Raw genomic sequence first — 13,498 nt, forward strand, 5'->3', positions numbered from 1 at the left:
GAATTTTAACAAAATGTTGTGTGTTCAGCTGTATATCACTCATGACAAAATGTGATGTGTAACTCAGGAGTACAGGAACCTTTGCCTTAGAAGTATTGTGAAAAGAAATGGCAAAAGCAAAGGGTATGGGTAAAGCAGTGTCTGTGTGTGAGTGAAACTACTGAGAACGTCTAAAGAGAGCAAGATTTGAAGGAAGGGAGACTCTGGGAGGGTTGGGTCAGTGTCTTTCCAGCTGTAATTGGAAGAATCCTTCTATGGAAGTTTTTAATGTACACAAGGAATTATCAACTAGAGGGTAACAGGTGTCTAGTGACTTCTACCATGGTGGAGATGCAATGCATGGCTGTGGGCTTGAGCATTAGAATATCAAATCACTCCACTCATGTCTATGCTGAGTGTGTAAGAATCGCTTCAGACTGGAAATGGGGGGAAAAGAGGTTTTTTTCCCAGAAGCAAAGATTGACCATCAACAGACTTTCTTGTGAACTTTAAACTTTGTTTCTCAGATGTCCTTGAATACAAACCTGGTTTCCTGCCTACAGTGGCCTTAAAGCAGAGTGCCAAATTCTGGCATGTGACAAGGAGACACAATCTTAGGTTGGTTACACCTCATACTTGAGAAGGAAGTATCTGCCTGGCTGATCATCAAAACTAGAATTAGCTGTGGTTTTTAAAATCAAGCTGAGTTTGAGGCTTACTTTCCTCTCACATGATTGATCTTGAAATGAAAATTCAGCAAAAACATCTGTATGTTGAAGTCCCAATCCATGTTCTGTTTGGTTCCAGATGGTGAACTGGGTACCACTACCCCTTCTTTGCGTTTCAGCAAGACCTGCCTAAAGAATGTTTTCTCAGTAATACTCCTGTTTATTTATCTGCTGCTCATGGCTGTAGCTGTATTCCTTGTCTACCAAACCATCAGTGACTTCAGGGAGAAGCTCAAGCACCCAGTGATGTCTGTCACTTACAAGGAAGTGTCCTTATATGATGCACCTGGTAAGAGTGGTAGCAAGGAAAATGGGTTAAATTCTTGGTCTTGTTTTTCTTGGATTGTTTTAAATTTTTGGTGTTCATTCTTCAGAGCCCAGAGTGCATATAATACTTGGCCCAGATCTTTGATTTCCTCATTTTAGATTAAAAAGTTGTATTGGCTTTGCACAGAAATGTTAACATTACATGGGAGATTTTTGGGAGCTTTCATGCCAATAACATGAATGGCAGAAGCTGTGGAGAATTATGCAACATTTCATAGATAAGAAGTGTTTTCAGACTCTAAAAGGAGTCCTTTTTTACGGGAGAAAGTGAATTCCTTTTGGAAATGCTCCCCAAACTATATCATTCAAACAGAGTAACACATGGGAGTAACACAGGAGCTCAGTGCTGCACTGGGCAATGAGATGCATTCGCTGTAAAGAGGTGAATTTCTCAAACCAACCACAAAATAACCACAATGCCACTTTCTACTTCCACCCTGCCTTGTTTACAACATGGCATTACATCAGTAGGCAATAAAAATCTGATGTGACTGCAGGGAACAGTGTTGGCACAAAAATGCAGCGTGGCAGCAGAAACTGCTGCAGTTTGCAGGAGGAGTTGCTCCACAGGGGCATTTTTGAATAGTGAGTTCTGTTGTTATTAGTTTTTTTAATTGTCCAGTAGGCATTCATAAGTAGAGCCATGATAGCAAATGCAGCTCAGTCAGTCATCAGCGAGTTTCCAGTTTAACAATAACACTTGTGTTTGGAGTGTTACCACATTTTCCAAATACCCACTTCAGTAGTTGTGGCTGAAAGGTATTTTGAGGTGTTGCTATATTACTGTAGTTGTTTTTCTCTATGGCCAGTTAGCTCAGCTCTGGAAGTAGTACCTTATGTTTGGTCCATTTGAATCTGACTGTAAGAGCAAGCAAACACAAGCTTTTCCCTTTTTTCCCCTCCCCTCATGTGAGTATTTCATACAGCAACAGGAAGAAAATAAGCAGATTTTAAATAAGCAGAGCAGCGTACAAATAATTCCAAAAGTATTGTTGGAGATCCCTGCAGATCAGAGAACCTAAATCAATGTAGTCCTTTATTTTATTGCTCTATTAAAGTGATGACATGGCAAGTTGCAAGCCTGGAGCTCTGAAGAAAGGAATAAAGCATTTGATATGTGCTGAGTGCTTTGACATCTCACATTTTGGTGGGCAGGTCATCTCAGTTGTGAGTTAATTATATCTAATCAATCATACTCTTTTTTTTTTTTAAATTGGACTGGATTATCTTCCAGCAAACTTGTTTCCAATAATAAATATGACATAGGTGGTGTAAAAGGATTTTGAGGTTTGGCTCTTGCATTTTGCTGGCCTTCCAAAGCTGAGGTGGCTGAGGTTGCTTGAATGTGCTGTTGGACTGAAACAGGAGGTTTATGGCAAATGTGGGTTTCCATCCAGGTGGAGTAGTTGCCTGGCCTACCCAGTGCTGTAAATAATAAGGGATGGCAGCAGTTAGTGCATGTTTAATGGCTTTGGTTTTTATCATGATGTCACATTCAGTTAACAGAAGATAAGAGCATCTTTTCACTTCTAATAGCTCAGCCAGTGATCTTTGATCTGTCATGTATGGTATGTACATTATTTCCAATTCACACTTGATGTGTTAAATGTTAATATCTGAAAACTAAAGCACTACATGTCCCATTTGATGCTCCCTAACATATTTTACAGATTCATCTGGGATGGAGAGGGACTGATGGATTAGCTGCTGGCTTGTGGGAAACTTGGTAGCTTCTATGAACCTTGAACAGAATATGAGCCCTAATTTTTTTCGATGCATTGTGGAGGTTCTGTCCTGATGCAGTTGGTGTTTTTGTCCTGCTCCAGAAAAATGTGGAAGTGCATGGTTTAATTTGATTGTTTTGTGGCATCTTAAAGACAGCTCAGTAGCCTGTGGGATTAAATTCCAGAATGAAAATCGATGTCCTCAGGAAGGAAGTCAGTGCTCTCCAATGTTTTTTCTCCCCAAACAGGTATTGCCTTTTACCCAGGCAAGGCTCAGCTGCTCAGCTGCAAACACCATTACTACGATCACATTCCACCTCTGGTAAATCCAGGTCAGCCAGGAGACATTGAATGCACCACTCAGAGGATCAACTACACAGATCCTTTTACTAATCAAACTATGGTAATAACAATATAATAGAACAAAGCTTATTCACTGTGGGGTTTCTGCTCATAATCTTGTTGGAAAGTAAAAGCATGTACTATGTGCTGTAAAAAAACCCTTGCTTCTGGTTTGGATTTTTTGTAAGCCATCTGTCATTTTGTTTTCAGAAATGTAAAAAACCCTAGTCAGTGTATATATGTGTTATGTAAAATGAGCTGTCCTGTGGGTGTGTGCAGCACAAAACCCTTAATGGGATAAAATAAGTAATTTTTCACAGTGAAGCTCTCACTTCATTCTCCTAAATGAACTGGGAAGCATTTTTCTTGATAGGGTAAACCTAGCTCTGATTGAAGGGCAATGTCAGTATCCATTAAAGGAGGATAGCTAATCTCTTTTTTTATGTTTGCTGGGAATTCACTCATGAATTCCTGCTGGGAATTACATACCATGTTTGTCACACTTGGAAGAATCTTAAATGGGCACCAAGTGCTTCATTACACTGAAATGCTTTGAGCCAGCAAGATGGATACATTGAGGAGTGATTGTCTGTCTGAAATTGCCCTTAGAAGTGCAGGGAAGCTTGCTTCTTGATAAACAAATGTCCAAAACCTACAAATTACCATATTCAGTACTTTAATATTAATATTTAAACACTGAATCTTGATATAATGACCTCCTTTTTAAACTAAAAGCAGGGACTGAAGTGGCATTCTTGTTAGGTGTTTTAATAGATGTGTACTTTGTAGCAGCCAAGAAACTCTGTGTGTGTGTGTGTGTGTGTTAGATTTCTACAGAGTATTAGTGCCAGATGGTAAATTAATGAACAGGAAATGAGGATTCCTTTGCTCCTCTCACCATCTCTGTTTGCTTACAGAAGTATGCTTTGGTTGTTCAAGGCCCTCGTGATGTGAAGAAAAGGGAGCTGGTGTTTTTGCAGTTCCATTTAAATGAAACAAACCAAGATTTCAGTGCCATTGACTACCTGCTGTTTTCCTCTTTCCAGGAGTTTGTCAGCAGGTATGTAAAGGGGGGATGAGCCTGGGGCTGCATTGAACTTGCTGTCACAATACTTGTGAAAGCAGGGCCTTTTCAGTAAAAACCAGGCAGGCTTTTATGATTTTTTGAAATGTTTGGACTATGCTGATGCTCTTTCATGTCTTTGTTTACTAATCTGACCTTTAAAAAATGTATTGAGGGCTTTTTCAGTGACAAAAACTGTTCTTGAGCTGTGCTTAAACCATTTGTTGCTGCACTTTCTAAAAGCTTGGAGTTTGTGCTGGCTTCCTGCTGTCTGCTGCTGTGGGTGCTCGGGAAGTGTGCTGTGCTGGGTAGTGTGTCAGGAAGTGCACCAAGAACACAAAGATTTCTGTACCATTTGGGGGTTTTTAAAGCAGTTGGTGTAAAGGTCAGATCTCTAGATTGCTTTGTTGTGATTTCATTGAAAGATAAACTCTGTTTCTTTGTATTACTGGCTATATATAAAATTTTGCAGAATGATGTAAATTCATATATGGGGTTTTTGAAATTGCTTTGTATTGGTTTGACATTGGTATCATTGAAGTATCTAATCAACCTTCTAATTTTAACAAGAATGGAATTAATCTTGTCTTGAACTTTCTTGAAAGACCCACTCTTTCTTCCACCTTTTAAGAATGAATTTCATATTTAACAGTTTAATTTTTGCTTTAATTTGAATTCAAGTTCTGTTCTTCTCTCTGAGATCCAGATTAAAAGTTAGTCAAGAAATATTAGTCATAGTGACACATGATAGAAAACCTTAATTTGATAAGAGATGCTCAGTGGAAAAGGGACCGGGGATAGAGGAGCTATGCAGAACAAAATCAGGTGAGGGAGGGAAGAGAACAGATTTGACTTGGACATGGTCATACTGATGCTTTTCAGGTGGATCAAAGAGTGGAAGTGTTCAGGCATGCTACCTCTGGGTGGCCAAAGACCAGTTAGGTGGAATTGCCTTTTACAAAACATTTCTGCTTCAGTGAGGACACCTAAGTCTTTAACTGGTTTCTGTAACTGTACTGGAACACCTCATAAAATGCTAATGTTCTGGGTGTTTTCGGCATTGATATTTTAGGGTGAGAGACACCAGTTAAGAGTAGTGGTGTAGAAGGTGCTGCTTGTTCCTTATGTGTTTTTTTCTGGTTTTATGGCTTGTGCTCTGGTAAGAAATGCTTACAGTGGGACCAGTTGCAGCAAGGTGCTCAGCTCTTTCTGTACTGCCAGGCACCAGCACTGCCTGAGGGCAGCCCTGGTGCTGCAGCTGGCTGGGGACAGGATGAGCAGCTCAGTCTGTGCATCCTCAGGCCTTGGCAGCCACAGGGAAATGGGGATGTTTGTTTGGGGATGCATCCTCTGTGCTTGCTTGGGGCAGACAGTAGGAATAGGAGTTGAAACTGGTTTTGAGCTCACCCAGGTGAAGGGTAACACTGGCAAGGGGATGAAGGCCTTAGTGGTAAATGATCTGCATGTCTAGATGGAAATCAGGAAAAGAACCAGCTGTGGGCAAGAGGCCAGTGCTGTCTTTTCTGCAGCATCCTCCCAAACTGGATACAAATGGTGTGGCTTGTCTTGCTCAGTGCTGTGTTTGCTGTCCTGGCATGAACTGGCTGGGCTCAGGGCAGGTTGGGAGTTTACATTTCTCCTGACTATGAAAAGTGCATGTGAAACTGCACTGTGTGTGTGTGCAGAGCACTCATTCTGTCCAGCACTCATTCTGTCCAGCTTCCAGCAGAAGAGAAAATAGAAATGATTTCTTGTTCATCAGCAGATGCTAAATTTAGCTGATGGGAAGTCTGGCTTAAGATATCCGTAGAAACTGTTGTGTGCCTTTCCATACAGCCTCTGAAAACTTCAAAACTACTTTTCCTGACAAAGTGTCTCACTGGTTATGAGGGCCCAGAATAACACTGTGCCCAGCAGTTCATGTACAGTGTTATCAGAAGTGCCACAAGCAAGAAAAAATGGCAGCTTGTACCTTTAAGAGATTTTCTGTGCTGTAGTAAGTGCTGAGGACTCGAGCAAGGCCCAGTTGTTTGTGTCAAGGGCTTTATTCTCTGCAGCCCTTCTGTTAAAATTGGATCAGACTCCATGAAACTGGCACTGCTCACTGGTTTTGTTCTGGGCTCCACAGAACACTGCTGCACTGTGTGCTGTTGTTGGCCTCTGAGCTGCAAGGAGATGCTGCTGCCTTCTTTTTCTTTTCCTTTTTTTTTTAAGGTAGTGGCAGCTGCTGTCTGTACCATATTAATTGGAGGGAGGGAAATAATGAAACCCTTGCAAATTACCCAAAATGTGTGGCTAAAAATACAAGTCCCTCTCCTGAACTGTCATTAGGGTGATACATGGGGTTTAGAAGAAAATCCTGAATATATTCCTGACAAAACTATTGTTAGTGTAGCATGTCGAATAACTTGCAGTCCTGTGAAATGATGGACACCAGTGTGAACGGATCAGAGATGATTTCAGGGTCTAAACTGAGCTCAGTGTTCATGTCTCTGATCTGGATTGCTGCATGCAGAGAAATACAACATAGAAGGATTGGGACTTTTGGTACCACACCAGCCTTTGTTAGATGCCATGGCTGTTTTGAGAGTTTCCTGCTCTGGGGAAACACAAAGGCAATAAACACAGATTGGACTTGAACCACCAGTGGGTTTGGCTCTTGCTGTTGCATTGGAATCTGCTGGTGTGGTGGGATGTCCTGAACTTCTCTGGCTCTCCTGGGGTGGTCCATAGACACTGGTGGTAAAGGATCCACTGCAGCACTACAGGCCACTCCAGAAATAGGTTAGTGACTCCCACAGATTAAAAAAAAAAAAAAAAAGAGAAAGAAAAAAGGGAAAAAACCCCAAACAGCAACAAAAAAAAAGAGGTGCAGCCTGTGTGGGTTGTCTGTCTTTGGTGTGAAGAAGGAATTAAAAGAAACTGCCTGGAGAACTGTTTTTCAGCTTAAAATCCCTTTCCTGTCTTGTGTTCACTTGGCTGTGTGTGGTTTTAAAGCTGTGTAATTTGCCCTCTGCTATAATTTGTGCAAAGCTTGTTCCTCTGTGCTTGCTCCCCCTGTCCACCCCCCTTTTTTTCCCCTCACTGTGTGGCAGTGGTCTGGATTATGGAGATGCCTCTCAGATCACTTCTCCACAGCTTCTCCTAAGATGTTATTAATCCTTCTTTTTCCAGCCTGCAATTACTGTCAGAGGCAGAGCAAACTGCTGCTGCCTGCCTGCCATGGAAGTTGTGGCTGTAACGTTCAGTTCTGTGTCAGAACTTCCTGCCTCATTTTTCCATCTTGGCTTGGAAAGCTTTTCCAGGATGCTGTATTTAGCCAGCCATTAGGCATGTGACTGCCTGGGTAGAGTGCTAATTATGTGTGTTCCTCTTGAGTGGCAAAGCACTCCAGTGCTCCCCTGGGCTGTCCCCTCAGCTGCTGCTCTGCCCACATCCCAGGAGGGGAAGCAGTTGTTGGATTAGGTGTTCTGTGTCACTGGTTTGCTCTGGGGAGGAGCAGGCAGGCCATGGGTTTTGTCCTTAGGCTCTGCCCACGTCTCTCCTGTGGGAGGTAGAGAGGTGCCATCCTGTTGGGGTCACTAAACAAACACCTCATGTCAAAATAAAGATATTCCTAACATCCTAGGACACCCTGGGAACAGCATCTGCCTTGATAGTTTTTTTGAAAACACTTGATAGTGTTAGTTTTTCTTTGCAGAAACCCTTCTCTTTTCTGTGCATGTGCACAGTGGAATTCTGTCTGAGTCTGTTGCCTGAAGCCCTGACTTGAGAGAATGGCTTTGTCCCATGGACACGTGTGTATTCATCTGTTAAGCCTGAGCAGGTGCTGTGGTACAGAGTAGTCATCAATTTGATATTTATATCAGTGCAGTCCCTTTGGTCCTTGTAGACAAGGCACCTTGGTTTGTAGAAAGAAAAGAAGCCCTGAGTTTGAAAACTAAGAAAAAAAGACAGGAAAAGTGCAAATCCAATCAATGCTGGACAAACTTTCCTGATTGGCCTGTTCTGGGACAAGAGCTTGCTTCTTCACCTCTGCTTTTCTCCTTTGCTTCTTTGCATTTTTCTCCTGGAAGACCAAAACACCTTCATCTCCTAAAAGACCTGGTTATGCACACCCTCTGCCACAAAAGCCATCTGGATCAAACCCTCTCCCTTCTTTTAAGGACCAACATACCCTGGCATATCTCTACAACCTGAAATCTGTCTTAGTAAAAATAGCCTCTAATGGTTCCTGACTTTTCACAGTGGTTTACCCCTTCTTCTCAAATGAAACCTTATTGGAAAAGCAGCTGCAGGGCTGGGCTTATTTCACTGGGATGACATGAAAATGGCTAAAATCACAGTACTGAAGAGCTCCAAGCAAATAGCATGGTTATTTCACTGTGTCCTGTGCAGCTGGTAGAGAAGAGGTGGAGACCAGATATGGCTTAAAGCTGCCCATTTGCTACTTGCAGCATGAGGGGTGTTGGAAACCTTAAAGATTTACAGGCACAGTATTAAAAAACAAAAGCCCATCCAAAACACACAAAGCAATCCTGCTGTTCTGGGGACTGCAAATAGCTGGGATTGCATATTGGGATAACACTTATTGCAGGTGGGAGCCTTACACCAAAGCTACAGTGCTACCAAAATAATAGGATTACACTGAATTTCGAGGTATTTTAAGCATGTATGCATTTCAGCTGGTTTATTTGGCAACCAGAAATGAGGTGAAGCACCCTGTCCTTCCTCTAGGCTTGTCCTGCTGTCTCTTGCTTCCTGACATGGTGATGAGTTGTTTCTTGAGGTCCTGGCTCTGCTCCTTTCTGTCCCAGGGGTGGCTGCTGAGCAGAGCTGAGCTCCCTGTGGGGCAGAAGAATCCCTGCAGGCAGGCAGAGCTCCGGGGTTGTAGGGCACCAGGTAAGTCCTCTGCAGTTAAGGATGCACCAGTGAAGGGCTGCCATTGATGAAAACATCACTACACACAATGTTTTAGATATGTTGAATTTAGCAGGTGGAGAATAAAAGGAATTGTGAACATAGTTTGAAGTACCTGTAGGTCTGACCTTCTGCCTACAGTGCTCAGTTTGGTCAATAAAGTAATGGTTTTTTTCCTTTAGTTCAGAAAAAGCAAAATTCATGAAGGACTGTGAAAGCTCATACTCCAGCTGGAAGTTTTCTGGAGGCTTCCGAACTTGGGTCAAGATGTCCTTGGTCAAAACAAAAGAAGAAGATGGTAGTGAGACTGTTGAATTCAAACAAGAGGTAAAAAAAATAAAATTAGTAGTACTCATAGTACTTACAATGTTTTGGGAGTTTGGTTTTGTTTCATTGCATCCATGATGCCCCTTTGCACTGGGCAGTTTTGGCTCTCGTTGCTCACACTTGTTTCTCAAGGAGGAGGGATTCTGTAGAAGTGTAGATGTCTTGATGTGCTCAGCTCTTGGTGTGGCCTCGTGGCAGAGCTCAGGAAAACATCTCCTGACAGGGAGGCCAGAAATCCAAGCCTCACTTGGGTTATGACACCTGTAGTGTCATATTAATTAATTATTAAATAATATTAAAACAGCTACCTACAGTTCAAGGTGGAGAACAATTGCCAAAGGAATTGTCTAAATAACAGCTACTGTTAGAAAGAGTATTGTTGAGGTTGCCAGTGATGTTAGGATGAAGAGGTAAATGTAAGCCTTGTATCCTTTGCAGCATTCTTATTTCTGCTTTTTGTTTGGGTTTGGAATTTTTAGCTGCTGAGTGTCCTTAGAAACATGGAGTAACTTCACTTCTTGCATCATTTAAAACTAGAAAATATGCAGGTGGAAGATGCAAGCTTATCTAGAGAGGAAATGAGCCTGACTTTCATTCCTGTTCTGTTCACATTAATGCATGGGAAAATAATTATGTTTTGAGTTTGTTTTGCTTCCAGTGTTAGTTGGAACGAAGTGTCTCACCAGTGGTGAGAAATGCAAATTTTAAGAGCTGTCCTTTCCAGAGAGCGTCTCTTTCAGAGATTATACTTTCTCTTGGTCCTTAGTACTCTTGGAAAGGGTGTTCTGGGGGGAGCTAATGAAGCAGAACCTTCAGTTCCATCCCTGGTTCTCACAGTTAGGTGTTACATGGCACAGCCTTAAGGAAACCCAGAGTTGGGACTGTGAGGGGGGCACACTCTTACTCCACTGGAGAAGGACAGGAGGCAAATCCCAGTCATGCAAGTCCTAATACCTTGGTTTGGAGCAGAGGAAGGAATGCATCAGTCTGCTGCTGCTCACATGTAAGCACTGACAGCAGCTGTCTGTCTGTCCTTCATCACCTACAGCTCTCTATCATTTGCCATTTGGTGCTTACCAAGTATAGGATTTTTGAAAGTCTTCCTTTGTGTGCCCAAGTCTAATGTATCTCAAAGTGGAAACAAAAGGCTGGCTCAAATTCAGGGAAAAAAAGAGCTTTTTGTGACCATAAACATCTATTTAGTTCAGCAGTTATAGACTGATCATCTAAGTGAACACTGTTGCTGGTTTGGGTTTTCTGTTTGTTTGTTTGTTTGTTTGTTTTTAATAAAACCTAGGAACCAGGCATCAGATCCCTATTAATAATACAGCAGAAATTGAAACAGCTCAGACATAATTTCCACTTGCTTTGTTTGTCAGTACAACATCTGCTCAAATTGCACCAGGAAGTCCATTAGCCTTTCAAATCCAAACCTGGGAGCTGGCATGCTGCAAAGATGGATACAAATACCAGGTCAAACAGAGCAGTCACTCACTCTGCTAACTAGCCCAGCAGTCATTCATTTGTATTTTCCTCCTTTCCCATTGCCTCAGTTTTGCTCTCTCTTTGTTACTGCTTGTTTCCTGGTGTGCACTTCTCTTGGATGAGTGTGGTTGGGACACTGGTACCTTGCAATGAGGAATCAGCTGTGGAAGTGTGGGGCAAGTGCTGGGATCCAAAATGCAGGGAATTCTCCCAACTTTGGGCCTGTAAGCCAAAGCTTAGAATTAAACACTGGATTTGATCTGAGACCTTGGGAAAGGCTTCCAAACTTAGGTGCTAGAAGCAAGAATGTAGGTTTATAGTTTAGAGCAGAGACACATTAAGCCAAGTAGAGGAAAGTTCAGAGTTTTAGGGTACAGTACTGTAGGTTTGTGTGTCATAACATGACTGGCTAAGAAAGCTTACACTGCAGTATGAGTCCATAAGACGAAATATTTAAGCATTGGGTGAAAAGCATAAGTATCCTTGTTGGCAGTATTTTATTGGTTAATAAAAGGTCCTGTAACTGTTGTGACCTTCTGATGAACCATGGGGTAAAGATGTGAGCTGAACTCACCCTTCCTGCCTGTGTAGAAGATAAGAAAAATAAATTGCATCATCTAAAGCAGCTCAGAGGTCCTGTCTCTGACTCATTCACAGCTCCTCACAAGTCCTCGCAGGCAAGTCTGCAGCAAAGGTGTTTGACCAGAAACCACAAGCTGGGGAAGCCCTATATGCTCTGAGTGGCCATGAACAGTGTCCTAGCTCCTGCTGCTTCTTGCCTAAAATCTGTTCAGGGCTGGGGCTGTGGAGAACACTGAAAGAAACCCTGAGGTATTTGTAGAGAAACTGCACCATGGTGGATCAGAGGCTTTTGTGGCAGGTCATCCCTCGTGCCATGGGAAGCCTTGTAAGGAAATGAAGAGTGGTCACCTTAGACACTTCCAACTCTGCCTGGAAAACTGGGCTCCCAAAACATGGAACAGGCATGCTCTTCCATCATCTCTCTCATCTTTGTGTCACAAGCCTGATGCAAAGTCACAGTGCTGCTGGACTCATTGCTTGCAGTACAGAATCAAACAGGATGAGCAGCAGTACTCCCCTCTGCACACACCAAGATGTAAACACTCCTTTGAGGCTTGGAGAAGGGAGAGGTCCTTCCACCACTGTGCTTTCCTGAGGTCCCTGTGTGGCTCCTGGGCAGTTTGTGTTGTGTCCTAGGAGCAGGGGGCAGTTCAGACTGGTTGTGTTGGTTACTGCCTGTGTGGTTCCCCCCTAGGCTGGGGGCAGCTGCTACAATACAAGTGTTTTCCTGGGCCTGATGTCTTAATATTTTCCTGGTTGTGGTCCTTGAGACTCTGGCTTCATGTGGCTGTAACATAGTCTGGTATCCTAACCCGGTTCCCTGCTGGAATTGTGTTACAGCTCTGCTGGGCAGCATTAGTTTCAAGTGGTGACCTAGTTAATGGGCAGTACTGGGAAGTGTGGGTTTGGTTGTTAACACCTGGGCTTCTTTCCTTCTTTGCTGGAATGTTCTAGTTTATTCTACAACCCATTTTTCAAATAGAAGGAATCTTCCTGACACCATTATGTGGTTCTGCGGTAAATAAAGCAAATTTAACATTCATTCATGAGAACTTTCCAAATATTCTATCACTGCAAGTAAATGAATTTTGGAAGTAAATTGTCCCTTCTTGAGAGGCAATGTAGAAATGGTATTGTAGTGTGATACTGAGTGAGAAATAGGAAAATAATATGAACATGAGACAGAGGGAGGAAACTGCTCTTGCCATATTTTGGCAGGCCATTGCTCTAGGTAGAGAAAGGCTGCAGTGGAAGTCTCTAAATAGTCTGGTATTTTCACCTTCTTACAGGCCTTTTCTGTTGCACAAAAGACTCATTGTACTGCTGGAGAGTAACCTGCACTTTTCTTTCCCTCTCCCCAGACCAGTGTGGTTAACTACATTGACCAGAGAACTAAACCAGGGAGTGACCAGCTGTTCTTTGTGGTGTTTGAATGGAAAGACCCTTTCATACAGACTGTTCAGGATGTGAGTAACCCACCAGTCCCCTCCTGAATCACTGTCTGACTGTGCAGCTCGTGCTCTGTGTGTGCATGCACCTGCCTCTGTTACCTCACCCCAAGAAATGCAGACAAGAATGAGGATACTTCTGAAATTCCAGTGTAGGCTCTTCCTTATGTCCAGAACTGGATTCTCTGTGGAGGTCAGGGCCATGTGATGCTGTTCCTTGGGCTGGTGACACTCAGCATCCTGCTTGGAGCTAGAGGTACCATGTAGCTAAGAAAAGCACCTGTCCCTCTGTTCTAGCTTCAGGGCAGGGCTGAACTTCTTGCTTTAGTAAGTCTGCTGGATAATCTGATTTAATGACTTTTTTTAATTAATTGACAAGAAACCTAGGCTGAAATAAGAATAATAAAAATCGCCTGGTGTATTTTTTATCCATTATTAGAATAAATTCATTAGAATAAAATGTGGTACTGTATTTACCTGACAACCAAGGTCCAGGAGCAGCAAAATCTAGAGTGTTGGTGTTTTTTTGCCCAAAACCAGAGTGTGAATGCAGACTGTGTGGGACAGGAGCTG

The 13,498-nt window shown here is 42.7% G+C and overlaps 1 protein-coding gene across 1 annotated transcript in view; it reads left to right on the forward strand.

Annotated features, from left to right (window-relative positions):
- Positions 1–13,498, forward strand: part of PACC1 (proton activated chloride channel 1) — a 21,418-nt gene that overhangs the window by 7,100 nt on the left and 820 nt on the right. Inside the window, exons 3-7 of the mRNA XM_005416166.2 lie at positions 787–996; positions 3,007–3,161; positions 4,018–4,160; positions 9,266–9,410; positions 12,839–12,943. Of these exons, the coding sequence (XP_005416223.2) occupies positions 787–996; positions 3,007–3,161; positions 4,018–4,160; positions 9,266–9,410; positions 12,839–12,943 (758 nt within the window). The remainder of the gene's footprint in view (positions 1–786; positions 997–3,006; positions 3,162–4,017; positions 4,161–9,265; positions 9,411–12,838; positions 12,944–13,498) is intronic.

Source organism: Geospiza fortis, unplaced genomic scaffold (genome assembly GCF_000277835.1).
Source record: "Geospiza fortis unplaced genomic scaffold, GeoFor_1.0 scaffold41, whole genome shotgun sequence".
In the NCBI taxonomy this organism is placed as follows: Eukaryota; Metazoa; Chordata; class Aves; order Passeriformes; family Thraupidae; genus Geospiza; species Geospiza fortis.